Below are 27,914 nucleotides of genomic sequence, written 5' to 3'. Positions count from 1 at the left end.
ATCAAGTTATTTATTTTTTATACTTTCAGAGAGGAACAGGGAGGGGCAGAGGGCGAGGGAGAGACAATCCCAAGCAGGCTCCACGTCCGGTCTGGAGCCTGCGGCGGTCCTCCATCTCATAACCCTGAGATCATGACTTGAGCAGAAATCAAGAGTCGGGTGCTTAACCGACTGAGCCACCCACGTGCCCCTCTTAAGTTATGCTTATGAACAGTTTCTGGGTGGCTCAGTGTGTTAAGCCGCTGCCTTCGGCTCTAAGGTCATGATCTCAGGATCCTGGGATCGAGTCCCACATCGGGCTCTCTGCTCGGCGGGGAGCCTGCTTCTCTCTCTCTCTCTCTCTCTCTCTCTCTCTCTGCCAGCCTCTCTACCTACCTGTGATCTCTGTCAAATAAATAAATAAGATCTTTAAAAAAAAGAAAAGAAAAGAAAAATACAATCTAATTACAAAATGGGCAGAGGATCTCAATAGACAGTTTTCCAAAGAAGACATACAACTAGCCAAGAGCTGCATGAAAGGGTGCGTAACATCATCAGTCACCAGGAAAAGGCAAATCAAAAGCACTAGGAGATGTCAACTCATACCCGTCAGGATGGCTACTATGAAAAAGATGGTAAGTGTAGTAACATAGGAAAAGGATCCCCAGGGCACCATTAATGGGAGTGTATGCTGGCGCGGCCACTGTGGGAAACAGTACTGAGGATCCTCCAAAAATTAAAAAGAGAGCTACCATAGGATTCAGCAATCCCACATCTGCGTATTTACCCGAAGGAAATGGAGACAGGATTTCCTAGAGATGCCTGCTGTCCCGTGTTCGTGCAGCATCGTCTACAACAGTCAGCCCCCGGAAACCCTCAAACTGTCCGTTAGTAGCTAGAGGAGGAACACGTGGTGTCTATCCACATAGTGGACTATTACTCAGCCTTAAAAAAGGGAGGAAATCCGGGATGCCTGGGTGGCTCGGTCGTTAAGCGTCTGACTTCAGCTCAGGTCACGTTCCTGGGGTCCTGGGATCGAGCCCTGCGTCGGGATCCCTGCTCAGTGGGGAGGCTGCTTCTCCCTCTGCCTCTCCCACTACCTGCTACTCACTCTGCCTATGCTCTTGCTCGCTCTCTCTCTCTCTGTCCAATAAATAAAATTAAAAAAAAAAAAAAGGAAGGAAATCCTACCATTCACAACAATGTGGGTAGACCTTGAGGGCATTATGCTGAGTGAATTAAGTCAGACAGAGAAACGCAAATACTGTGCAGGCTTTCACAGGTGGAATTCGAACAAGGCCAGGCGTGGGGCACCTGACTGGCTCAGCAGGTGGAGCTTGGGATTCCTGATCTCGTGGTCATGAGTTCAGGCCCCACACTGGGTGTAGCTGTAACTTAAATAAATACAACTTTAAAATAAATAAAATAAAATAAAAAGATCTTAGGGGTGCCTGGCTCACTCAGTGGAAAGTGCAGCTCTTGATCTTACGGTTGTGAGTTTGAGACCCCGGTTGGGTGTAGAGTTTATTTAAAAAAAAAAAAAATAGGGGCACCTGAGTGGCTGTGGGTTAAGCCTCTGGCTTCAGCTCAGGTCATGATCTCAGGGTCCTGGGATAGAGCCCCACATCGGGCTCTCTGCTCAGCGGGGAGCCTGCTTCCCCGCCCCCTCTGCCTGCCTCTCTGCCTACTTGTGATTTCTGTCAAATAAATAAATAAAATATTTTTAAAAATTTAAAAAATAAAAAAATAAGTAAAATCTGGGGTGCTTGGGTAGCTCAGATGGTTAAGCATCTGCTTTCTGCTCAGGTCGTGATCCCAGGTTCTAGGATCAAGTCCCACATCTGGCTCCCTGCTCATCGGGGAGCCTGCTTTTCCCTCTGCCTCTGCCTCTGCCCCTGCTCATGCTCTCTGGCTCGCGTTCTCTCAAATAAATAAATAAAATCTTATATATTAAAAAAAAGTTCTCATAAGAAAAACAGTTTGTAACTATGTGAGGTAAAGGATATTAAGTAAACTTAATGTGCCAATCATTTAGCAATATATACAAATATCAAATCATGTTGCACACTTGAAACTAATACAAAGTTACATGTTGATTATATCTCAATAAAAAATAAATTTAGGGGCACCTGGGTGGCTCAGTCAGTTAAGTGTCTGCTTTCACCTTGGGTCATGATCCCAGGGTCCTGGGATTGAGCCCCACATTGGGCTCCCTGCTCAGCGGGGAGTCTGCTTCTCCTTCTCCCTCTCCCCCTGCTCATGTGCTCTCTCTCTCAAATAAATGAATAAAATCCTTTTTAAAAAAAGTTTAAAAAGCAGGGGCACCTGGGTGGCTCAGTGGGTTAAGCCGCGCTGCCTTCGGCTCGGGTCATGATCTCGGGGTCGTGGGATCGAGCCCCGCATAGGGCTCTCTGCTCAGCGGGGAGCCTGCTTCCTTCTCTCTCTCTCTGCCTGCTTGTGATCTCTCTCTCTCTGTCAAATAAATAAATAAAAATCTTAAAAAAAAAGTTTAAAAAGCAGATAAAATTAATTTTGATTTTATTTATTTTTAAAAATTTTATTTATTTATTTGACAGACAGAGATCACAAGTAGGCAGAGAGGCGGGGTGGGGGGGGCAGGTTCCCCAAGGAGCAGAGGGCCCGATATGGTTCTCAATCCCAGGACCCTGAGATCAGGACCAGAGCCAAAGGCAGAGGCTTTAACCCACTGAGCCAATCAGGCGCCCCCTTTATTTTAAGTAACCTATACAATCAATGTGGGGCTTCAACTCACAACCCGAGGTCGAGAGTTGCGCGCTCCACCCACTAAACCAGGTTTGTTTAGGTAAAATTAAGTGTTTGTTTATTTGTTTTTTAAAAGATTTTGTTTATTTATTTGATAGAGCGAGTGAGCACAAGCAGGGGGAGCAGCAGGCAGAGGGAGAAGCAGGCTTCCCGCTGAGCAAGGGGGTGACACAGGGCTTGATCCCAGAACCCCAGGATCACGACCGGAGCTGAAGGCAAATACTTAACCAACTGAGCCACCAAGGCGCCCCGAAAATTATATTTAACAGTACTTTTTATTTAACTCCATATACGCAAAATATTATCATTTCAGCATGTACTAAGTATAAAAAATGATTATCGAGCTATTTTACCTTTTTTGGCACTGTCTGCAAAAGCTGCTTTGTGTGTGTTTCACACCCATAGCACGTCTCAATTTGGACTGGCCACATTTCAGGTGCTCCCCAGCCCCGTGTGGCCAGCAGTTCCTGGATTGGACAGTGCAGGAAATGTAACCACAGCACACGTCCAGACACATGACATCCCAGATGCGCTTGGTCCCCTGGGTCCCTCCTTCCCTGGACAACCTCTGCCTGAATCCCAGTTGGCCCCCGGGAGCTGTTCAGGGCCTGCTCTGTATCTCCATCTGGGCTAACCCTCCTCTTTCTACTCCTTCTTCCCTTCCTCCACCCCCCCTCCTGCAATGGCCCATCCTCTTAAGCAAACCAGTGGCCAGCCACCCCCACCCCAAGGACGCCCCCCACCTGGGTTGCCCCAAACTTGTCTGCTGCCAACTTCAGATCCCAAATCCCAGTATTGTCCCAGGACAGCCTGCCTTGGGGCTATATTGTGTCTCCCAGAAAGATATGTTGAAGTCCTAACCCCAGAAACCTGAGGTCATATTGGATTAGGGTGGGCCCTGGATCCAAGAAGGCTAGGGACCCGTGTTCCTGTAAGCAGAGAAGACAGGCAGACAGACACAGAAACCAGGAAGTAGGCCAAGGGACCATGCAGGCAGAGTCTGGGGTTAGTCACCCATAAAGCAAAGATGCCAGTTACGGCCAGATGCTAGGAAAGAGGCAGGGAAGCAGTCTCTCTTCTCCCCTGGCGTCTTCAGAGAGAGCGTGACCCTGCTGATATCTTGACTGCAGACTTCTAGCTCCCAGGACTGTGAGAGAATCCATTTCTGTTTCGAGCCACCGCTTTGTTGTAGTTTATTACCGGAGCGTGGGAAACTAGTATCACCTGTTGATGCCTCCGCCCCTTCAGGCCTCAGCTTGCCCATCATCCGCCCTGAGGCCTGTCCTGACCTCCATGGGGCTAGGGCCCTTTATTTATTTTATTTTTTTCAAAGATTTTATTTACTTATTTGAGAAGGAGAGAGAGGGAGAGAGAGAGAGTGAGCACAAGAGCTGGGAGGGGGGAGGTGGGTGGGGAGGGACAGAGGGAAAGGAACAAGCCGACTTCCCGCTGAGCAGGGAGCCTGATGTGGGGCTCAATCCCAGGACCCTGAGACCATGACCAGAACAGAAGGCAGACACTTAACTGACTGAGCCACCCAGGTGCCCCGGGCTAGGGCCCTTTATCTGTTCTCGGTCTCCCCCTGACCACAGCTGTAATAACTCCTGATGCACTGTGTCATCGCTCATGAATCCTGGGGCCCCTGTAAGAGTGAAAGCCCCATAGACAAGAGCTATGACTCTCCTGATTCCACTATTCTCTCAAGAACATCCATCGTCCCTTACAACACGCTGGCACCTAAAGCTAGCGATGACAGGAGAAACCAGACATCTCCATTCCCTTATGCCTCTTGTGCTGGAACACAGCTAACACACAATGGCTGTTTGTTGAATGACTAAACGATTGTAGCACTTAACCATCCTCAATGCCCCCTCCCAGCTGTTTCTGAGTCTCCACAGCTGATTTCTCTAGGGTTCCAGATCAGTTCCCTACTGACTTTATCTGTCTTTTTTTCTTTTTCCTTTTTTTAAAGATTTTATTTATTTGACAGACAGAGATCACTAGTAGACAGAGAGAAAGGAGGAAGCAGGCACCCCGCTGAGCAAAAAGCCCGATGCAGGGCTCAATCCCAGGACCCTGAGATCATGACCTGAGCCGAAGGCAGAGGCTTTAACCCACTGAACCACCCAGGCGCCCCATACCTGTCCTTTTTCTTATTTATTTATAAGAGGGGGAGGGGCAGAGGGAGAGAGAGAGAATCTCAAGCCAACTTCCAGCTGAGCATGGAGCCCACCTTGGGGCTCAATTTCATGACCCTGCAATCGTGACCTGAGTGGAAATCAAGAGTCGGTCATTTAACCAACTGAGCCACCCAGGTGCCCCTGACTTGACCTGTCTAAAGTACTTAACACTCAACACTACCCTCCAAGGTAGGCACACTCATTTATCCCCCTTCAGATATAGAGGTCATACAGCAGGGGATCAACTATTATCTATTATCCCCAGGGTTAATCATCAGGGTCACCAGACTCTTTTTAAAAATTTTATTTGTTATTTTTAAATATTTTATTTATTTGACAGAGAGCAAGAGAGCAAGAGAGCACAAGCAGGGAGAGCAGCAGGCAGAGGAAGGGGAGAGGCAGACTCCCCGCCGAGCAGGGTAACCGACTGAGCCACCCAGGCGCCCCACCACGCACTGAAAACATGGAAAGCCACCCAATAAAAACACTGGCAAGAGCTTTGAACAGATTCTTCATAAAAGATACACAGAGGCCAAAGAAGCAACAGGAAAGATTGTCAACAAGCAGCAGCCCCCAGGGAAATGCAAAACGACGGGACAACCAGCTCCCTCTACAAACCCACCCGAACGGCTGTATGAGGGAGGCTGCTCATCCCGAAGGCTGGAGAGGACGCAAGGAACCGGACACTGGAAGTACCAGCGGGTTGTTGTATGTCGGTGATGGTCCAGCAAAGCCGAAGGAGCAAATCCGTATGCTAATGTTAGGGCCCAGATGCCAACCTGCACTTGCGCGGAGTCCTGTAAGGTGGAACTCTCTTCTGGTGACTGCATCTCGGTCTTGGTGAGGCTGCATGAATTTCCCCCTGGGTCTCTGAGCAATTCCAAGCATGCTTCTGGGCCTCTCTCTCCCCTGTTCCCAGGCCCCTCAGTGAACTACATCATGCCCTGGACATCCCTCCCGGGCTGAGCAGTTGCTAGAATGCATTACGCGCTCTTGAAGAAAACGAAACACACAGATGCTTTTTCACCGTCAGTCACGCTCCTTGTCAAACTTCCTTGCTTCCTTGAGGCCATCCTGGGCTGCCCCTCACGCCGCTATGACATCAAGAGTTGTGTGAGTGAGAAGGATGCCTGGGTGGCTCAAAGGTTAAGTGTGTGCCTGCAGCTCAGGTCATGACCCCAGGGTCCTGGGATCGAGTCCCGCATCAGGCTCCTTGCTTGGCGGGGAGTCTGCTTCTCCCTCTCCCTCTCCCTGCTGCTCCCCCTGCTTGTGCTCTCTGTCTGTGTCAAATAAATAAATAAAATCTTCAAAAATTGGCTACAAATAAATTTGACAAATAGATCCTGAACATCTACTATGGGCCAGGCTCTGTCTGGGTTCAAAGCTCCAGCACTGGGTAAGTAAACCAAATACGACTCTCTCCTCTCAGGGTCTTGGTGGAGGGATGCAGGAGATGGATGCTGAACTTGTTACACAAATAACAATATTGGGGCACCTGGGTGGCTCAGTGGGTTAAGCCGCTGCCTTCGGCTCAGGTCATGATCTCAGGGTCCTGGGATCGAGTCCCGCATTGGGCTCTCTGCTCAGCGGGGAGCCTGCTTCCTCCTCTCTCTCTCTGCCTGCCTCTCTGCCTACTTGTAATCTCTCTCTGTCAAATAAATAAATAAATAATCTTAAAAAAAAACAAATAACAATATTATGTTATGATAGCAGTAAGGGTCACGTCAGGAAATACATGCTGGTGATAGGGGGAAGTGATCTTAGTTTAGCCACTGAGACCCAGGAGGACCTCTCTGAGGAAGCCACGTTCATGCTGCACTCTGTATTAGCATAAGTCAAGTTTGTTTTTATTTTTTAAGATTTTATTTATTTGACAGAGAGAGGGAGATCACAAGTAGGCAGAGAGGCAGGCAGAGAGAGAGGAAGGGAAGCAGGCTCCCTCCTGAGCAGAGAGCCCGATGTGGGGCTTGATCCCAGGACCCTGGGATCATGACCTGAGCGGAAGGCAGAGGCTTTAACCCACTGAGCCACTCAGGCGTCCCAGCATAAGTCAAGTTTTGCTGCCGGAACAAACACGTCCAGGAAGACCAGAGAAGCATGTGTGGGCTTTTCGATGCCTCGGCTCAGAAGTGACTGATGTACAGAAGTGACTCCACTTCCACCTGCATTTGATGGCCAGAATTGGTCAAGGCAGTCATGGACTTGGCTGGGTTTTTCCGTCCAGAGCTACTGGTTTACCCTTGAAATGGCCATTGTGGTATCAAAAGGATGAGGAGGAAAGGAGTGCATTCCTGGTGGCACAAGCAGCAAATTCAAAGACACTGGAAATAAAGAGACAATGGATCTGTAGCCTCAAAATTCTGACAGAATAGGATTTCAAACCCAGACCCCTATTTCCAGCCAAAATAGCGACCAAGTGCAAGGAGCAGGCAGAGACATTTCAAAACGCAGAGGGACTAAAAAATGTCATCTCCCGTGCTCTTATGTTCTTAGAAAGTTATTGCAGGATGCACTCAACCAAAACAAGGGAGCAAATAAAAAAAGAAAGAAAGAAAGAAAGAAAGAAAGAAAGAAAGAAAAAAAGAAAAAAGGAAGACTTAAGATTGAGGAAACAGGTGTCCCAATATGGGAATTGAAGATGATTCCCGCGGGACAGTGGCAGGAGAAACTGCCCAGCAGAAAAAACCCAGGAAGAAGAGAACACACTTCCTCTCCATTCTCTGGACGGTGTGGTCATTTGGAAAGCTGAATTGAGATGTGCTGCCAGAACTTCTAAGAAGGAGAAAAAAAAAAAGGCAATTATCTCCAGGCGGAGAAATTATACATCATAATAATTACACTTTCCAATTGTATCCTTCAAAGGGAGATGAAATTACCTTCCCATAAAAGCAATAAAAAGAATGCGAGCCACCAAGACACCCGGTGACTGCTGTCTCCTACCCAGCTGATGACTCAGGGGCACCGTGTGATGGCCTAGAGGCACCTCAAACTCAGCTATCCCCAACGGAACTCCACAAATGTAACTTCTGACCTTTCCGACGCCTCACGCCTTCCCATCTCAGAAGCCTGAAACACAACCTACCAGGGCTCGAGGACTCATATTGGCTCAGATGGAGGTGTGCTGACAAATTTGGAAAGACCTCTCTCTGACCCAGCCAATCAGAGCAGTCCATCCCCTAGGCCATGCGATTGGTTTGGTTGTGTCATGTGATTCCAGCTGGACCAATGATGATGCAGTACAAGGACTGCTGTTGAAACCTTGGGGCAGTTGGGTGTCTCTTTCCAAGTAGCTGCTTAGTAGGAGTCACGGATCTATGGTGCCAGACACGATCTCTACCGCCCCACGGAAGCCTGATGAGATGAAAGCCCAGTAGAGCCAGGAGGCAGCAAGTTAGTTTCCCAGAGACACTATATAGCTTCTTGATCCAACTGTGCCTGAAGTCAACACAACTCCTAGGTGCCTAGATTTTCAGTTACAGGAGCCAATTCATTTCTTCTTTTTCCTCACGTGAGTTTCAGTCGTTTATCAGTTGAACATAATTTTGTTGTTTTTTTTTTTCTGGAACTGCCAACTAAGCAAATCTTGATCGATACAACCCCTACTCAATGCTAGACATTGGACTAAAGATTTGACATGAGGGACGTCTGTTGGCTTAAGCAGTAGAGTGTGGGACTTTTTTAAAAAAGATTTTATTTATTTATTTGAGAGAGGGAATGAGAGAGAGTGTGCATGAGAGGGGAGAGGGTCAGAGGGAGAAGCAGACTCCCCACTGAGCAGGGAGCCCTACAAGGGACTTGATCCTGGGAATCCAGGATAATGACCTGAGCTGAAGGCAGTTGCTTAACCAACTGAGCCACTCAGGCATCCAAGTGTTGGACTATTGATCTCAGGGCTGTGAGTTCGAGCTTGATGGGTATAGAGATTACTTAAAAAAATAAAACCTTAGAAAGGAGTTGACATAAACTAAGTCATTGAACCCGATGAGAGAGGGAATAATCTGATTCCCATTTAACTGATGAGCAAACTGAGGCTCACAGAGGTGAATTCATCCACCCAGGATCATCAGAGCCAGGATTCCAGCCCCTAACTGCCTGACCCCACAGCCTGCCTCTCTCTGACCTTGAGAAGCAGTTGCCAGATTTGGACATTCAGAGGCAGGAACTAAGTTACGGGGTGAAGCAGGGGGAAGGAGAGGTGGCAGTGGGGAGAGCCAACGCCAATGGCCAGGACTCTCTGAACTTTCTTCAAAGGGCACCAAGGAGTAATGGAGAGCTGTGAGCAGAAGGACAGGAGGAAGGATGGACTACGGTGTGAAGAGTGGATCATTAAAAACAGTAGCAAAGGGACGCCTGGGTGGCTCAGTTGGTTAAGTGGCTGCCTGCGGCTCAGGTCATGATCCCAGCGTCCAGGGATCGAGTCCCACATCGGGCTCCTTGCTCAGCGGGGAGCCTGCTTCTCCCTCTGCCTCTGCCTGTGCTCACTCTCTCTGACAGATAAATAAATAAAATCTTAAAAAAAAAACAGTAGCAAAACAAAACAAAACAAGGGGCGCCTGGGTGGCTCAGTGGGTTAAAGCTTCTGCCTTCGGCTCAGGTCATGATCCTGGGGTCCTGGGATTGAGTCCCGCATTGGGCTCCTTGCTTGGCGGGGAGCCTGCCTCTCTCTCTGCCTCTGCCTGCCTCTCTGCCGGCTTGTGTGTTCTCTCTTTCTGACAAATAAATAAAATCTTAAAATAATAATAATAGTAAAGGACGGACAACAAGCATTAGCAAGGATGTGGGGAAGTCTGAACCCATGTATGTTGCAGCTGGGAATGCAAAATGGCACAGTCGATCTGGAAAAGTCTGGCAGTTCCTCAAAACGTTAAAGAGTTACCCTCTGACCCAGCAATTCCACTCTTAGGAATATACCCCATGGAGACAAAAATAGATATCCGCACAAAAAGCCTCCACGTGAAGGTTCATAGCAGCATTTTCCTAGCTAGCCAAAAAAGGAGAAGCAACCCAAATGCCCACGAGCTGATGAGTGGAAAAACGAAACGTGGCAAATCCATACCCTGACATCTTATCCAGCCATAAAAAGGAATGACGTTCAGATTCATGCTGCGACATGGCTGAGTCTTCAGAACACTCAGCTGAGTGAAAGAAGCCAGCCAGATACAAAGTATCACATGATTCCATTCGAAGGAAATGTCAAACAGACAAATCCACAGAAACAGGAAAGTACATTCGTGGTTTGCAAGGGGACGAAAGGAGGGGAGAAATGAAGGTGACGGCCAGGGGGTACGGAGTTCCCTTTGGGAGTGATGCAGGGTTCCACAATTAGATGTGGGGACTGGGAACACGCTCTGCGAATCCACCAAGAACCATTGAAATCCAAAATCACACTTTAAGTGGGTGAATTGTATGGTAGGCGAATCGTGTCTCAGTAAAGCCGTTAAAACATGCTGACATTTATAGCATGGTTTGCTGTCGGGAGAGGTGTCAACGCGGCCCCGATGACTGCATCCGTGTTCACAAGACCTCTGTGTGAAAGACCCCAGTTTACCAAGGGGGGTGACTGAGATCAGAGTTTTGGCCCGTCATCTAGGGAGGTGGTGGTCACAGGGCAGAGGCTTGGCATTTCAGGCCCCGCTGGACCTGACCCTTACCCCCACCCCCAAACCACCCCCACCCCTCTCTTCTTTCCTCTCCCCTAAGCCAAGCTCCCACCAACTGACCTCATTTCCTTTTCTTTTGCACACCCATTCTTTGTGGTCTCCAGGCCTTTGCCTGTGCTGATCGACTGCTTCTGCCCAGCTGTTCTTTCTCCTTCCCTTCCACCTAGTCTGTGAAATGAATGTCTAAGTGTGAGGGGGCAAGAGAGGGGAGGGGCTGACTCCCAGTTTCCAAGCCTAGGGCTTGGGAAGTGAGAGAGTGTAGGGAGGAGGGTACCTCAAGGGGTGGCCCGGGGGAAAGAACAGGGCCTGATTCCTCCTGTCTCCCCGAGGACTTGACCCCCACCCACGTCAACAGATTTTGAAGTCTTGGCCGGAGTTTAACCTGAGCTGTAACTGGGGACGCAGGCGAGGGAGTATGAGGTCAGCTTCTCCCCCTGGCCAGCAGGCCAGGCCTGGGGTGAGCAGGTGAGGAGAGAGAGTCGTCTGACTGCCCAAGTCCTGCCCAGCATCTCGAGACAAGGTGATGCCCCAGCACAAGGCTACCTTCTCCGCCCTTTCCCGGCCAACCGGAAGTCTCTTCTAGGAGCCTTTTAGAACCTTTAAGATGAAGTCCACAAATGCAATAAAATACTATTTTTTAAAAAGATTTTATTTATTTATTTGATAGAGAGAGATCACAAGTAGGCAGAGAGGCAGACAGAGAGAGAGAGGAGGAAGCAGGCTCCCTGCCGAGCAGAGAGCCCGATGCGGGACTCGATCCCAGGACCCTGAGATCATGACCTGAGCCGAAGGCAGCGGCTTAACCCACTGAGCCACCCAGGCGCCCTGCAATAAAATACTATTGAGCCATAGAAAGAAATGGACTCCTGGTGCCTTTAACAGCTGGAAGGACCCCAAAAAACAGGATGCCAAGTGAAAGAAGTCTGATAAAAAAGGCCACAGATCACATGATTCCATTTACATGAAGTATCCCGGGAGGAGGCAATGAGGAATGGCTTCTTAATGGGTGTGGTTTCCTTCTGCGGTGATGAAATTTTTTTTTTGATTGTTTAAACTAGACAGAGGTGGTGCTTGCATACCCTTGTGAATGTGCTCAAAGGCAGTGGACTGTTCCTTTAAAATGGTTCATTTTATGTTATGTGAATGTCACCTCATTTTTAAAAAATAAAAGGAGTGGGGTACTTAGGTGGCTCAGTGGGTTAAGCCTCTGCCTTCAGCTCGCGTCATGATCTCAGGGTCCTGGGATCGAGCCCCATATTTATGGGCTCTCTGCTCAGCAGGGAGCCTGCTTCCTCCTCTCTCTCTCTCTGCCTGCCTCTCTGCCTACTTGTGATCTGTCAAATAAATAAACAAGTAATCTTTTTAAGAAATAAAAAAATAAAAGATGATTCCTCTGCTAGGAACCCCCTTTCTGCTGACCTCAGCTCCCTTTACCTCCTCAAGGAGGGATGCCCGGCTCTCTGGATCTGAAATGGTCCCCAGTCACTCTCCTATGCCACCATATATCTAATTGGTTAATAGCGCACATCACTATGTGGAATCCACTTACTACCTTGTCTATGGGTTTTTTGATCCCACCACCAGACGGTGAGGCCCTAACGGGGCAGGGAGAAGGCAGTGTGTGTCCCTATGCTCAGGGGAGGAGATTGAAGTGCAGAGAGGTTCTGGAACCTGAAAATGGCTCTGCCATCGGTCTGCCCCCAAGTCCTTGTCCCTGGCATCTCAGTCAGGCGTCCCAAACTCAAACATCTTCGGTCAGGCTGGCAATCCGTATTTCCAAAGCCACCAGAGGGCATGGCCCTGGAGCATCTGTCCACTTGAAATGGCAGAGGTGTTTTGAAAACTTAATAAACTTATTTTTCAGAGCTCTGAAATTCAGTGCAAAGTCCTGAGTCCCCCCATATACATCCTGGTGCCCCCACAACTTCCCCCACAGTGAACATGCCACGTCACAGTCCCACGGCATGTAGAACTAGTGAACCTACCATGACACGTCATTGTCACCCAGAGTCCACAGCTGACATTAGGCTTCACTCTTGGGCTGTTCCATTCTCTGGGTCTGAATCAGCGTAAAACGACATGTACCCACCCCCACTGCCATAAAAATCCAATGCACTCCACCTAGGCAACCTTCTCCACCCCGTAACCCCTGCCAACCCCTGCGCCTTCTACTGTCTCCACCCTTTTGGCTCTTCCAGAATATTCTAGAGCTGCAGTCAAACAGCGTGCAGCCTTTTCTTTTTCTTTTTTAAAAGATTTTATTTATTTATGTGTGTGTGTGTGTGTGAGAGAGAGAGAGAGAGAGAGAGAGAGAGAGAAGGAGGAGGAGCAGAGGGAGCGGGGAGCGAGAGAATCTTCAGCAGACTCCTCGCTGAGCGCAGAGCCGGACTCGGGGCTTGATCCCATGACCCTGAGAGCATGACCTGAGTGGAAACCAAGAGCTCTCAACCAACTGAGCTCCCCAGGCGCCCCACAGGTAGCTTTTCTGACTGGCTTCTTTCACTCAGTGATATGCATTTAAGTTTCCTCCTGCCTTTTCATGGTTTGATAGCTCTTTTTTTTTTTTTAAAGATTTTATTTATTTATTTGACAGAGAGAGATCACAGTAGACAGAGAGGCAGGCAGAGAGAGAGAGAGAGAGAGGGAAGCAGGCTCCCCGCTGAGCAGAGAGCCCGATGCGGGACTCAATCCCAGGACCCCGAGATCATGACCCGAGCCGAAGGCAGCGGCTCAACCACTGAGCCACCCAGGCGCCCAGCTTGTTTTTTTTTTTTTTAGCGCTGAATAATGTTCAGCGTGTGTGGATGTCCCACAGTTTATCCACTCCCCTACTGAAGGATGCCTTGCTTGCTGCCAACTTTTAGCTGTTAGGACTAAAGCTGGAGTCCATTCCCTCTCAAGGAGGGGGCAACTTAACTCCACTGCTTATGGGAAGGACAATCAGGAATTTGTGGGGGAAAAAAAAGAAGAATTTGTGGATGGGGCACCTGGGTGGCTCAGTCACTAAGCATCTGCCTTCGGCTCAGGCCATGATCCCAGGGTCCAGGGATTGAGCCCCACACTGGGCTCCCTGCTTAGTGGGAAGCCTGCTTCTCCCTCTCCCACTCCCCGTGCTTGTGTTTCCTCTCTCAGTGGGTTTTTCTCTGTCAAATTAAATTAAATTAAATAATTTTTGGATAAAGATTAAGGCCATCAAGGAAATTTTAAAAAAAACATTCTTTTTACGTAAGCACTATACCCACTGTGGGGCTGGAGACCAAGAGTCGCACGCTCTACTGACTGAGCCAGCCAGGCACCTCACAAGACATCAAGGTGGTGGGGCGCCTGGGTGGCTCAGTGGCTTAAAGCCTCTGTCTTCGGCTCAGGTCATGATGCCAGGGTACTGGGATCGAGCTTCGCATGTAGCCCCGCATCGGGCTCTCTGCTCAGTGGGGAGTCTGCTTCCTCCTCTCTCTCTCTCTCTCTCTGCCTGCCTTTCTGCCTACTTGTGATCTCTGTCAAATAAATAAATACAATCTTTAAAAAAAAAAAAGACATCAAGGTGGTTAAGAGATGTTTAGGGGTAGAAACTCTGAGGCTATGCAAATGTCCTGTTTCTCCTTAAAATTTTGTCCATTAAATTTCTCATCCATCAGTGGCTTCTGCCTCCTGCAGTCATTTACTGTGGCATTCTAATGGCGATTTTCTACTTTCGTCATTCATTCTACATTTATTTTTTTTAAAGATTTTGTTTATTTATTTCAGAGAGAGAGAGAGTGGGGGGAGGAGCAAAAGGGGAGGGAGAGGGAGAGAGACTCACCAGCAGACTCTGAGCTAAGCACGGAGCCCCAAGCGGGGTTTGATCATGACCCTGAGATCACGACCTGAGCCAGAACCGAGAGTCGGACACTTCATTGACTGGGCCACCCAGGCACCTCTCATTCTGCATTTATTAATTGAAAGTCTCCTGTCAGGGACATTTGTCCCTTCTCCTCCATTTTTAAAAAAAATATTTTATTTTTTTATTCGACAGACAGATCACAAGTAGGCAGAGAGGCAGGCAGAGAGAGAGGGCGAAGCAGGCTCCCCACGGAGCAGAGAGCCCGATGCGGGGCTCGATCCCAGGACCCTGGGATCATGACCTGAGCCGAAGGCAGAGGGTTAACCGACGGAGCCACCCAGGAGCCCTTCTCCTCCATTTTTAAATGGATTTACTCACGTATTTTTAATCAGTACGGACTCGTGTGGACTAGATTTCATCGTTGGGGTCATAATCCAATGCTATGGTTATTCACTTTGTTCTCGAATTATTCCAGCTGTGGCCAACGAGAGTTCTTTGAGGTTGGCTTCCGAGTCCTTCCAGCTTGTTTTAAGTACTTTCTGCCGCTGGAAGTGTCTCCAGACTGGTGTGGTGTTTTCTCGGCTCTAGCCCTAGAATCAGCCATTTCTCCAGCCCTGGGTCCCTGTATTGGAAAATGGTATTTATTTTTATTAATTTTTTTAAACTTTTTTTTAACAATTTTATTTATTTATTAATTATTTATTTGATTGACAGAGATCACAAGCAGGCAGAGAGGCAGGTGGGTGGGGGGAGTAGGCTCCCCACCGAGCAGAGAGCCCGATGTGGGGCTTGATCCCAGGACTCTGGGATCATGACCTGAGCCAAAGGCAGAGGCTTTAACCCACTGAGCCACCCAGGCGCCCCGGAAAATGGTATTTAGAGAGCAAGACCTGGTGGCTGAGGCGTCTGGGTGGCTCAGTCATTATGTGTCTCCCTTGTACTCGGACCCTGATCCCAGAGTGCTAGGATGGAGCCCTGTATCCGGCTCCCAGCTCAGCGGGGAGTCTGCTTCTCCCTCTCCATCTGCTGCTCTCCCTGCTTGTTCTCTCTCTCTCTGTAAAATAAATAAAATCTTAAAAAAAAAAAAAAAAGACCTAGGGGCTGAGTGTATTCATTTTTTCCTGGGGTATCAATGCTTCCAAACTTTCAGCAGACAGTGCCAGGAAATATGTGTGTGTTTACTAACCCATGTATACACACACTTATATTTATTTTCATATCTATCTTTTTAAAAGATTTTATTTATTTGTCAGAAAGAGACAGAGAGTATGAGGAGGGGAAGCATCAGAGCCAGAGAGAGAGAAGCAGGCTCCCCGCTGAGCAAGGAGCATGCTCTGTTGCTGGATCCCAAGAACCTGGGATCGTGACCTCAGCCAAAGACAGGCACTTAACTAACTGAGCCACCCAGACGCCCCTTGTGCCTATTAAAATAAATACATCAGGGCCCCTGGGTGGCACAGTCATTAAGCGTCTGCCTTTGGCTCAGGTCATGATAGGGGCTTCTGGATGAGTCCCACATCGGGCTTCCTGCATGGCAGGAAGCCTGCTTCTCCCTCTCCCACTCCCGTGGCTTGTGATCCCTCTCTCGCTGTTCGCTGCGTCTCTCATCAAATAAGTAAACAAAAGCTTTTAAAAAAATAATAAAATGAATACACCATACTGCTAACCACAGTCCAGCACCATTTTTCTTCCTTCCTTCCTTCCTTTCTTCTTTCTTTCTAGATTTTATTTTTAAGTAATGTCTACACCCAAGGTGGGGCTCAAACCGACAACCCTGAGATCAAGAGCAGGTACGCTCCACCGCCTGAGCCAGCGAGGCGCGCCCACCTTGCTCATTCGCAGCTTCCTTCTGCACCAGCCCGAATCTGGCCGTCGGTATGGACCCTATGTACTTGCTGGTTCAACACTGGCATATAAATAGTCCCCGAGTTGTTAGCCTGCACCCCTGCAAGCAACAGATTTACCAGCTAAAGCACAGTGTTTCCGGGCAGGTCTGCCGGTTGTTTGAATGGGAGGCCTCTGAGCTAAGCGAACAGACCTGGGGTCCTTGGGCCTCCAGTTTAAGAGCACCCCCTCCAACCATGATTGCTCTGGTCTCTGGCCAGGGCAGGGGGGCCCGGGGGAGAGTTGTCAGTTTGCTCCTCCCTGCCTACGGCATTCAGGGCTCAAGATCGATCCGTGCAAATGGGGTGGAGAGGGCGAAATGGAACCTCCCCCCACCCCAGCTGCGGTCCTGCAACCCTCGAGGCGGGTGGGGGTTTGAGACCACAGCACTGGGCATTTTCTCCTCTCCCTGGTGCCAACTCTGCTTTGAGAGTGGGTGCTGACCGGGCGGGGCAGCCCCCGTGGGAGGGCGCTGGGAGCAGAACCTGCTCGGTGGGTGCCCGCCCGGGCACGCATCAGCTGTGCGGGCTGTGGCATGAGCTGCCCTTCCCTGGGGAAGAGACCGGGCTTGACTGGGGCTGGGGCTGGGGGGGGGTGAGAAGGATGGGTGGGGGGTGCTTAAGGCCCATGAGGCCTGAGCTGAGGCCCCTCCTAATTCCTCCTCAGGGACACAGTGCTGACCCAGAGTACCCACCATTTACGGAGCTCTCACTGCATGTCCTGGCTCTGCTTTTTGTTTTTGTTTTTTTTTTAATTCTGGTTCTGTTTTTTTTTTTTTTAAGATTTTATTTATTTATTTGACACAGAGAAAGATCACAAGTAGGCAGAGAGGCAGGCAGAGAGAGAGAGGGGAAGAAGCAGGATCCCAGCCAAGCAGAGAGCCTGATGCAGGGCTCGATCCCAGGACCCTGGGATCATGACCTGAGCTGAAGGCAGAGGCTTAACCCACTGAGCCATCCAGGCGCCGCATCTGGTCTGTTCTAATCATACCTTTCCTCTTTAGTATCCCTCAGAGAGGACACTGTTATTAAGTCCACTCTACAGATGAGGCCACTGAGGCTCATTTGCCCACGGTCCTAGACTACGGAGTAGCTGAGCCTGGTGCCAGACTCTGAACCCTTTCTATTTAGATGACACTGGGCCAGAGAGACAGACAGGGTTTCTGCCTTCCTGGACCTGTGGGTTAGGGCACAGACACACCATGGGCCCTGTCAAAAAATAAATAAGGTAGTTTCACACGGTGCCAAATACCATGTGAGACTGGGGAGGATGGGGAGAGACCAAGGAAGGCCTCTCTGAGGAGGTGACCAGCTGGGAAGTGTTGGGGGAAAGGGTGATTATCCCCAAGAGCAAGGGTCCTGAATTGTGTGAGGAATCGGTAGGAGGCCATTGGGACAGGAGGACAGAGGGTGGCTGGAGGCAGGGACAGCAGTGAAATAAGTAAGGAGACACAGAGCGGGGCCATGTGGACGGTGGTGAGCACTGTGGCAGTTACTTCGAGTCACCTTGGGAGCCATGGGAGAATTTAGAGCAGGAGAGGGACCTGATCTAGGTTTTTTGTTTTTTTTTTAAGATTTTATTTGTTTATTTGACAGAGAGATCACAAGTAGACAGAGAGGCAGGCAGAGAGAGAGGGGAGCAGGCTCCCCGCTGAACAGAGAGCCTGATGCGGGACTCGATCCCAGGACCGTGAGCTCATGACCCGACCCAAAGGCAGCGGCCCAACCCACGGAGCCACCCAGGCGCCCGACCTGATCTGGGTATTAAGAACTGTGGCCACAGGTGTGGAATGGTGGAGGCACAGAGCTGGAGAAGGCAGGGTCCTAGTCTACAGAAAAGGGGCCCTGCGGGTGGGCGGTGGCGGTGGGAGGGCCCAGGACAGCGTAGAGCCCAGGGAGGTGTGAGGAGGCCACCTTCCCAGGAAGGGTGCGGCTTCCCTTTCACAGAAAGGGGTCATTTATCCAGCATCTGGCTGGTCCTACTGCATCTGGGGAATCTTCAGGGCTCATCTCTGCTGGCTTGGAAGGCCAGGCTGTGGGGCACCCCCACCCAGGTGTTCCCCATCCCCCCACCTCAGCCCCACTGGCTGCACTTGCTCTGGGTGTGTCTTTGGTTGGAGCAAGCGGGAACCTTTTTGTCTCCCCAAGGAACAGTGCAGGTAGAAGCCTCAGGGATCCCCAAGGGGGCTACATGGGGCTATGACCAGGCCTGGGTGCCCCTCTCCATCCCTCACGGGGCGGGGGCACCCCCCAATCCTCCCCTCATGGCTGAGTCAAAGGGCAGCCACCAATCCCAGTTCCCCCTTCCTGGCTAGAGCCTCTGGTCTGAGGGTGGGGGAGCTCCTGGGAACTGGGAGTGGGGGTGTGGGGCCAGCTGGGACTGGCCCGTTGGAGAAGCGGAAGCCTGGGAGAGGCGTGGGAGAGCGACATAGACAAAGACAGAGAGACACGAGAGAGACCAGGAGAAAGAGAGACAGACCCCCGATCTGATGAATGAGATCCACACATAGAAGCGACCGTAGCACACTCATTCATTCATTCACTCGCTCAGCAGATAACTTACTGGGCCTGGGCTGTGCCCCTGCAGGGGAGGCCCTGCCTCTGTGGGGGCTGACCTTCTGGTGGGGACACAGCCCAGAAACATGTTAAATGAGTAAATCACATCGTTGGGAGCAGTAAGGGTAGCAGAGACCAGGTGTGGGGGAGCCAGAACTTCCTCATTTGGGGAGAAGGAGGTTCCCACCAAAATCCTGCCTTCTCCTGCTCCTCCCCAACTCCCTCTAAGCCAGGCGTGGGAGCGGGGGAGGAAGGGATGGAGAAGGCCCAGCGCCCGGAGCCACCCGAAGGTGACTGCTGGGGTCCAGGGACTGAGGCTATTGTCGCCTTGCTGAAGACCCCTCCTAACCTGCGCGCCTGGGGTCCGTTCGCCGACGGGGCGTGACGGGGCGTTCTCGGGGTGCATCCCGGAGTCTCAGCTGCAAGGTAGGCGGGAAGTAGGCAGGGACCAGTGTCCAGGCCCCATAGCACAGACGGGACCCCTCTGCTGGGGGGGCAGGAAGAGGCTCAGGCTACGACCGCCCCTGCTGAGAACCTCCCCTTCCCGCTTCTCCGGGTCCTCCCACCGCGACGGAGCGGTCCCTGGGAGCTGTTCAGGCCCGGAGGGGGGAGCCAAGGGCTCGCCGGTGCCAGTCGCCGACGGGGCGCGCTCCGGTGCCGCGGCGGGTGGCACAGGCTGGCAGCCATGGGCTGGGTGCCCGGGCCCCAAGGGGAGGGGGCCACTGCTGGCGACCGCCAGAGGTCCGCGTCGTGGGCCCTCCCCCTCGCCTGCCAGCTCCGGTCCCGCCCCCGGAGCCGCGTCCGCTCACTCTGCTCCGGGCAGAGCAACTGCCGCCGGCGCACGACCAGGGCGCGGGGTGAGTGTACTGCGCTCGGTCTCCAGGGGCGCGGGGCTCAGTCCGGCCCGCAGGGGATTGCCCTGACCGCTCCCCCGGTCCCCCTGTTTGTATCTCCCCGGAAGCCTCAGGGGAAGCGGGCGGCGGGGGTGGGAGGGAAGGCGGAGACTCCCGGGCTGGATGCCGGGGCCAGGGATAGGAAAAGGGGCGCCTGGACTCCTCTGGCCTCGCCCTCTTCTTCTCCCGGCCACACTGCAAGTTTCGCTACTTCAGTCCTGTTTCCAAGGCGAGGGGGGAGATGCCGAGGCTGTGAGCCTCTGGCTCTGTGTCCGCATCAGAGCGTCACCCGTGTCCGCAGGGATCTGATGCCTCCCTCCCCGCGGCTGAGTCCGTGACTCCCTGGGTCTGTATTCGCGCCAGGTTCCCCGAGGGCAACCGATGCCAGCCAGGGTGCATTTTTTCCTGCCCTCTGCAAATAAGTCCGTTCCCCTTCCCAGCCTCGATTTTCTCATCCTTAAAGTGGGACTTGCTTGACTGTCTGAGCATTTCTGAGGAGCTGTATTTGTGTTGAAACATGAAAACCTTCGTGTCCCCTTCTTATTCGAGGAACTTTTGAGTTAACGGTTTCCAGTCTGTAAACTGGGACTGAGACCTGTGAGGGGACTAGAGGGTGAAGTCTTGGGCAGGAAGTATTATTACACTGTAAAGACACGTGCACCCCTCTGCAAAAGCCATCTAGATCCTGTCTGCTGCCCTCAGGCTCTGCCTCTAAAATGGGAGGACAGCAACTTTCTCACATAGACTGTGAGGTTCCGGGTTCCCGCGCTGGCTGAGGGTGGAGGCTGTGAAATTGTGGCCTGAACGAGTGGGTGAGACCCTCTCTGTGGCTGAATTTGGGTCCCTGTGTGACTCTGGCTATGTTGCTCCGCTCCTGTGTGAATATATTTTCTTGTTTCCCCCATGGGGTGTGACTGTGAGTACAAGTCCTTGTCAAGGACTTGCCGTGTCACTGCATTCGTGTGTGCGTCCCTGTCTGCTTATGATTGAATCTGCCCCTGGATATCCCCGATTATGTGTGACTTACTAGTGTCCCTTTCCTGTGGGACTCTGTCGCTGTGTCCCCTCCTGATATTATTGGCGTGTCTTTGTGTCTGCACCTTCCCCAACACTGCGAGCCCCCTACCGTGCCCACCTCCCTCCCCAGGCCTCACGCTGTCCCTTACCTCTCCGCAGCCTTCGGGGCAAGCGGCCCATGGAGTCGGGGCTGCTGCGGCCGGCGCCGGTGAGCGAGGTCATCGTCTTGCATTACAACTACACCGGCAAGCTTCGCGGCGCGCGCTACCAGCCGGGCGCGGGGCTGCGTGCCGACGCCGTCGTGTGCCTGGCGGTGTGCGCCCTCATCGTGCTCGAGAACTTGGCGGTGCTGTTCGTGCTGGGGCGCCACCCGCGCTTCCACGCGCCCATGTTCCTGCTCCTGGGCAGCCTGACGCTGTCCGACCTGCTGGCGGGCGCGGCTTATGCAGCCAACATCCTGCTGTCGGGGCCCCTCACGCTGCGCCTGTCGCCCGCGCTCTGGTTCGCCCGTGAAGGTGGCGTCTTCGTGGCGCTCGCTGCGTCGGTGCTGAGCCTCCTGGCCATCGCGCTCGAGCGCCGCCTCACCATGGCCCGCCGAGGACCCGCGCCCGCCGCGCGTCGGGGCCGCTCGTTGGCCATGGCGGCCGCCGCCTGGGGCGTGTCGCTGCTGCTCGGACTGCTGCCGGCGCTCGGCTGGAATTGTCTGGGCCGCCTGGACACCTGCTCCACGGTCCTGCCGCTCTACGCCAAGGCCTACGTGCTCTTCTGCGTGCTCGCCTTCCTCGGCATCCTGGCCGCCATCTGCGCGCTCTACGCGCACATCTACTGCCAGGTGCGCGCCAACGCGCGGCGCCTGCGGGGACGCCCCGGGGGCGCCCCGGGCCGCGCACGCCGCACGCCGCGCTCGCTGGCGCTCTTGCGAACGCTCACCGTGGTGCTCCTGGCCTTCGTGGCGTGCTGGGGCCCCCTCTTCCTGCTGCTCTTGCTCGATGTGGCGTGCCCCGCGCGCGCCTGCCCGGTGCTCTTGCAGGCCGACCCCTTCCTGGGCCTGGCCATGGCCAACTCGCTCCTGAACCCCATCATTTACACGCTCACCAACCGCGACCTGCGCTTCGCTCTCCTGCGCCTGGTCTGCTGCGGCCGCCGCCCCTGCCACAGAGGGCAGGACGCCTCCCAGGGCTCCGGGAGCCCCGCTGGGGCTTCGGAAGGCCTGAACCGCTGGCTGCCCCCTGGCTTGGATGGCAGCTCCAGCCGCTCCGAGCGCTCATCCCCGCAGCGGGACGGGCTGGACACGAGCGTCTCCGCTGGCGGCCTTGGGGCGCCCATAGCCGCCCGGACCCTGGTACCCGCACCGGCCGCCGACTGATGCCTTTTGGCCTGCCGTTACCCTCCCTAAGGGCCATTTGGCAGACTTTTTCTTTTTAAATAAGGAATTGCTAGGAAAAGCAGCTGAAGATGGTGGCGGCAGAAGAGACAAAGGGAAACGTGTTTTATTTACGCTAAACCTCCGAGCAGTAAGTGAAACAGACAAAAATCACGGCCCTCGTGGCATTGACATCCTGATGGGGAACACAGGCAATAACAATGAAGAAATCATGGAGGTAATTGCAGCTGATGCCTTCCATGGTGGTCAGGGGATGCTCCACTGCAGAAGTGTGACATATACTGTAAGCTGAGCCGTCATTGCCCTGGGAACACTTGAAAGAAGAGCGTTGCAGGGTGAGGGAACGGCAGTGCAAAGGTCCTGAGGCCGGAACATGCCTGTGCCTTCTCAAAAAAGCGAAGATCTCCTCGTGGCTGGAGCAAAAACGGAGGAGGGTAGTGGGAGGAAACAAAGGCAGGAATACGATGGGGCAGAGCCTTGTGGGCTCCGTGGAGGACTTTGCTTTTACTCTGAGTGACGTGGGAGGCAGACGTTGGACTTGATTTGCTTGAGATGCTCACAGATCTCTGTAAGGGGGAAGGTCGAAGCTAGAACAAGGTGAAAGTGCCTGCACTGGCCCAGAGAGCAACGATAGGGGCTCAGGCTATGTGGACAGAATCACTGAAGAATTGAGTGTAGGCATGAGAGAAAGAAAAGAATCCTGTTTAGAGGAGGGAATGTTAAAGACACGGCACCCTAAACTAAAATTTGACTGTGGAAGACAGCCAGTTCCTATCTGAAACAAGATTTCTTTGAGTGTGGTGTCATATCATAAAAAATTAAAAACCTAATAAAATAATAAGAACAATTACAGCTTACTGTGCAGGGCCAGTCGTCCCCACAGTGGTAGGCCCAGGACACACCTTTTCTTCACCCTTACTGCAACTTTGAAAGGCAGCTTCCCTCTTGACAGATGAGCAGTGAGTACCTGGCCCAGTGGTGGGAGCCAGGCTACTAGCCCAGACTGCCAGGCTTCCAGGCCCTAAGGGGCGCAGGCCTAGACTAGTGTCTGGCTCCTTCAGAGGGGCATGGCAAGGGCAGACGCTCCCTCCCTCAGTGGTCTGCATTCTTGTCTGGGGGCGATACCAGGGGCCTGTTTGTGCCCATAAAAGGCTCCAGGCATGCTGGCTCTGGGTACCAGCTGTCCCTAGACGCATTCCTGACCCCAGTGCCGCATTGCGGCCCGGGGGAGGGGCAGGGGGCTTTGGGCTCAAACTACCGCGCGCCACTTGCCGGGAGACCCGTGTAACTGCAGGCAGCTGCAAAGACCCCAGTGTGTTTTGGGGGCCACGGACTCACCCTGGGGGCCCGAGTGTCCACTGGCCACGCTCAGGTAGTCCCTGCGGGCCATATGCACCGGAAACCAACCTATTTCCTGGAACACAAACATACTGAAACTGGGACGCTCCCAGGACTAGACCTAATTTCCCACTGGGCCTGGTGCCCCTGACCCCAGGCTCCTTTATTATCTAAGGGAACCTGAAGCTCACTCCATTGTTTGGTTGTTTGATAGGATGATGGTAAAGGGATTTAGTCTCTTGTTCACATTTTACACAATTCGAAAAGCACCAGTTCCCCTTGTAGGACGCGGTTGCTGTGGGGAATCCTTGGAAATTTCCAGAGCTATTTTGTGGATAAACGAGCTGACAGGTAAACACTTCTCTCTTTTTTTTATATACAATTTTAGCACTGCTTTGCATCTTGCTTTTTCACTTACTAGTATATCTTGGAAACTGTTGCACACCCACAGATTTGTACTGTCTTACCCTCTTAGTTGGCTCAGGCTGTCATAACAGACACCATTACCTGAGCAGTTGAAACAGCAGAGACTTACTTCTCACGGTTCTGGGGTTTGGAAGTCCAAGATGAGCACACCAACCTTATCTAGTGCGAGTGAGGACTGTCTTCCTGGCTTGCACATGGCGACCTTCCTGCTGTGTCCTCTCTTGGCATAGAGAAATCAAGAAGCTCTCTGGTGTCTCTTCTTATAAGGGCTCAAATCCCATCATGGGGCCCCACCATGAATGGCCTCATCCTCCCCAAAGACCCATCTCCAAATACCATTGTGCTGGGGGTTAGGGATTCAACATATATTTCTTGTGGGGGAGCATAGGGGTTGACAATTTGATCCATAGCACTAAAAAAAATTTTTTTTTACTTTTTACATTTTTAAAAAATTTAAAAAAAGATTTTACTTATTTATTTGCAGACAGAGAGAGAGAGATCACAAGTAGGCAGAGAGGCAGGCAGAGACAGAGAGGGAAGCAGGCTCCCTGCTGAGCAGAGAGCCTGACGCGGGGCTCAATCCCAGGACCGTGAGATCATGACCTGAGCTGAAGGAAGAGGCTTAACCCACTGAGGCACCCAGGCGCCCCCCAATTAAAAAAAAATCGACATAACATCCAAAAGGCAAATGTCTTAATCCCTTTCACTGGCTGCATAATATTTTACAGCGGGGTTGGGCCCGCAACATACCACATCGGGATCCTATGGAGGGTCGTGGGGTTTGAGTCCAAGCCTTTGCCTTTATACACAGTACTGCGGTACATCCTCTTGCACGTGTGCAAGTGTATCTTGGATAAACCTCTGCAAGTGGCATCGCTGGGTCACAGGGTCTGTAGGTTTGTTTTTAAGGTATGAAAGTGCTTCAAACACATTCTGGGAAGGTGCTGGTTGCCTTAGAGCTGGGGGCCGCTCTGCGTGTTCGCTGACTGTGCTATGGCGCCCCTGCTGGAGAAGCCTGGAACTGCAGCTTCACTCAACAGCACCCGCTTCCACCCTCTGGCTTGGATTTAATCCTAGACTGAGTAGAGATGTTGAATCTTTAAAATGCACTCCTAAGGCTGGCAGAATCTTTTCTTAGACCAACAGCTTTTTAGCCTGGCATTTCCTTCGATTATTCGCCTAGTTTTCATTTAGATGGACTCTTTTTTTTTTCTTTTAAAGAAGATTTAATATAGAGCATCTTTAGGAAACAGATTTCCCAAGTGCAGTTGAAATTTGGGTCAGTTTATCATCTAGCTTTTCAGGAATGAATGTATATCACATATGGCAAGAATTATTCCTATGAGATGCTTGTTTTTTAAGATTTTTGTGAAGCCGTTTCATTAGAGAACTTTAAGTGTTGTATCCTCGATTATGTCTCTTCAAAGATATATAGTTTTTCTTTAAAAAAAAAAAATTAGGGGGTGCCTGGCTTGCTCAGTGGGTTGGGCCTCTGCATGGTCTCCGGGGCCTGGGATGGAGGCCCACTGGGGCTCTCTGCTCCACCAGGAGCCTGCTTCCCCGTCTCTCTCTGCCTGCGTCTCTGCCCACTTGTGATTCCGCTGTCAAATAAATAAATAAATAAATCTTTAAAAAAAAAAAATTAGGGGCTCCTGGGTGGCTCAGTTGGTAAAGCCTCGGACTCTTGATTTCAACTCAGGTCATGATCTTAGGGCCGTGAGATGGAGCTTCACATTGGCCTTCTCCGTGAGCATGGAGCCTGCTTAAGATCTTCGGGGGGGGGGGCTGGGTGACTCAGTGGGTTGAAACCTCTGCCTTCCGCTCAGGTCACGATCCCAGTGTCCTCGGAATGAGCCTGGCATCGGGCTCCCTGCTCAATGGGGAGCCTGCTTCTCCCTCTCTTGCTCCCCCTGCTTATGTTCCCTCTCTTGATGTTTCTCTGTCAAGTAAATAAATAAAATCTAAAAAAAAATTCTTTCTCTCCCTTTGACCCTTCCCCTTTCTCCACTCATGCTCTAAAAAAATTTTTATAAATTATTTTCATTCCAGTGTAGTTACCATACAGTGTTGCATTAGTTTCAGGTGTTCAATATAGTGATTCAATAATTCTATACATTACTCAGTGCTCATCATGGTAAATGTACTCTTAATTAACCCCTTTCACCTATTCCACCCATCCCCCACCCACTTCCTCTCTGGTAACCAGCACTTTGTTCTCTATAGTTAAGAGTCTGCGGGTTGTCGCTCTCTCTTTTTTTTCCTTATTTTTTTAAGATAGGGAGGAGGGAGGGGCAGAGGATGAGGGAGAAAGAATTTCCCCCCCATTTTTTTTTAAAGATTTTATTTATTTATTTGTCAGAGACAGAGGGAGAGAGAGCGAGCGAGCACGGGCAGACAGAGAGGCAGGCAGAGGCAGAGGGAGAAGCAGGCTCCCTGCCGAGCAAGGAGCCCAATGCGGGACTCGATCCCATGACCCTGAGATCATGACCTGAGCCGAAGGCAGCTGCTTAACCAACTGAGCCACCCAGGCGTCCCATCCCCCTTTCTCTCAAATATTTTATTTATTTATTTGACAGACAGAGATCACAAGTAGGCAGAGAGGCAGGCAGAGAGAGAGAGGAGGAAGCAGGATCCCCGCTGAGCAGAGAGTCCGATGTGGGGCTCGATTCCAGAACCCTGAGATCTTGACCTGAGCCGAAGGCAGAGGCTTAACCCACTGAGCCACCCAGGCACCCCAAGGGAGAAAGAATCTTAAGCAGGCTCCTCCTCCAGCATGGAGCCTATTCTGGGGCTTATCTGACAACCCTGAGGTCTTGACCTAAACTGAAATCAAGAGTCAGGTGCTTCACCAACTGAGGCGTCCAGGAGCCCCAGCCTTTGTTTCTTGAGTTCCACACTTGAGTGAAATCATATGGTATTCATCTTTCTCTGACTGGTTTATTTTGCTTAGCATTATACCCCCAGCACCATCCATGTTGTTGCAAATGGCAAGATTTTATTCGTTTTTATAGCTGAATAATATTATAAGTATATGCCAAATCCTTACCCATTCATCTATAGACGGACACTTAGGCTGCTTCCATAGTTTGGCTTAGATGGGCTCTTTTATTTATTTATTTAAAGGTTTTATTTATTTGACAGAGAGAGAGAGATCACAAATAGGCAGAGAGGCAAGCAGAGAGAGAGAAAAGGAAGCAGGCTCCCTGCTGAGCAGAGAGAGTGGAATGCGATGTGGGGCTCTATCCCAGGACTCTGGGATCAGGACCCGAGCGGAAGGAAGAGGCTTTAACGCACTGAGCCACCCAGGCGCCCCTAGATGAGCTTTTTAAAAAATAAGTACGTTTAAAAATTAACTTTATAAAATCAGTATAAATGGCAAATCAGTTATTTCTTGCACTAAAAAATAACTATTGTTCCTATGTCCTCCGGATCCCCAAGCCGGTAGGTGCTAGGATTATTACCACTTTACAGGGAAAAAACTGAAGCACAGACAGGTCGAATTAGAGACCTGTCCCTACAGAGCTAGAGAATGGGAGAGCCGGGCTTCAGACCCCGGTAGGCGAGCTTCGTGCTCCTCTAGATTGGAGAGAACTAAAAAATTAAGACAAGGAAAAGCCAAGCAGGAATCCTGCGACCATTGGACCGTGAGGCCTGAACTGTGTGGGGTTAAAGGGAGAAGAACGGGAACGCCTGGGTAGCTGAGTCCGTTAAGCATCTGCGCTGGGCTCAGGTCATGATCTCAGGGTCCTGGGATGGAGTCTGGCATTGGGATCCTTGCTCAGCGCGGAGCCTGCTTCTACCTCTGCCTGCCGCTCCCCCTGCTTCTGCTCTCTCTGACAGAGATAAATAAAATCTTTTTTAAAAGGCGGGGGAGGGGGAGGAAAGCGGGTCGGAGAGAGGAGTCATGCGCTGAGATGACGAAATCGAGCCGGTGGAAGGGACAGTGCGAAGTGGGGACAGACCGGACCGCCCCCCCCCACCACAACCCAACCCG

At 51.4% G+C, this 27,914-nt stretch overlaps 1 protein-coding gene and 1 long non-coding RNA gene across 5 annotated transcripts; one reads left to right on the top strand and one right to left on the bottom strand.

The window, feature by feature from the left end:
- Window positions 1–6,915: 6,915 nt before the first annotated feature.
- Window positions 6,916–19,300, bottom strand: LOC116572261. Of its 3 annotated transcripts, XR_004278190.1 has the most exons (4): window positions 19,212–19,300; window positions 15,314–15,477; window positions 14,802–15,045; window positions 6,916–7,715 (listed from the first exon to the last, which is right to left on the bottom strand). It is a non-coding gene; the product is annotated as an uncharacterized LOC116572261 (long non-coding RNA). The 3 variants fall into 3 exon arrangements; XR_004278183.1 differs by lacking the exon at window positions 15,314–15,477; XR_004278184.1 differs by lacking the exon at window positions 15,314–15,477 and having other exon boundaries at window positions 6,916–7,712.
- Window positions 18,649–22,919, top strand: S1PR5 (sphingosine-1-phosphate receptor 5). 2 transcript variants are annotated; one of them, XM_032311086.1, is made up of 2 exons: window positions 18,649–19,719; window positions 20,932–22,919. In XM_032311086.1, the coding sequence occupies exon 2, from the start codon at window positions 20,951–20,953 to the stop codon at window positions 22,136–22,138; it is 1,188 nt and encodes a 395-aa protein (XP_032166977.1). In that variant the 5' UTR covers window positions 18,649–19,719; window positions 20,932–20,950; the 3' UTR covers window positions 22,139–22,919. The 2 variants fall into 2 exon arrangements, with proteins under 2 accessions (XP_032166977.1, XP_032166982.1); XM_032311091.1 differs by having other exon boundaries at window positions 19,218–19,288.
- The last annotated feature ends 4,995 nt before the right edge of the window (window positions 22,920–27,914 follow it).

The sequence above is a fragment of the Mustela erminea genome, chromosome 1, assembly GCF_009829155.1.
Source record: "Mustela erminea isolate mMusErm1 chromosome 1, mMusErm1.Pri, whole genome shotgun sequence".
Classification (NCBI taxonomy): Eukaryota; Metazoa; Chordata; class Mammalia; order Carnivora; family Mustelidae; genus Mustela; species Mustela erminea.
Note: the sequence above shows the minus strand (reverse complement) of the source record. Positions and strands in the feature narration are given on the sequence as shown.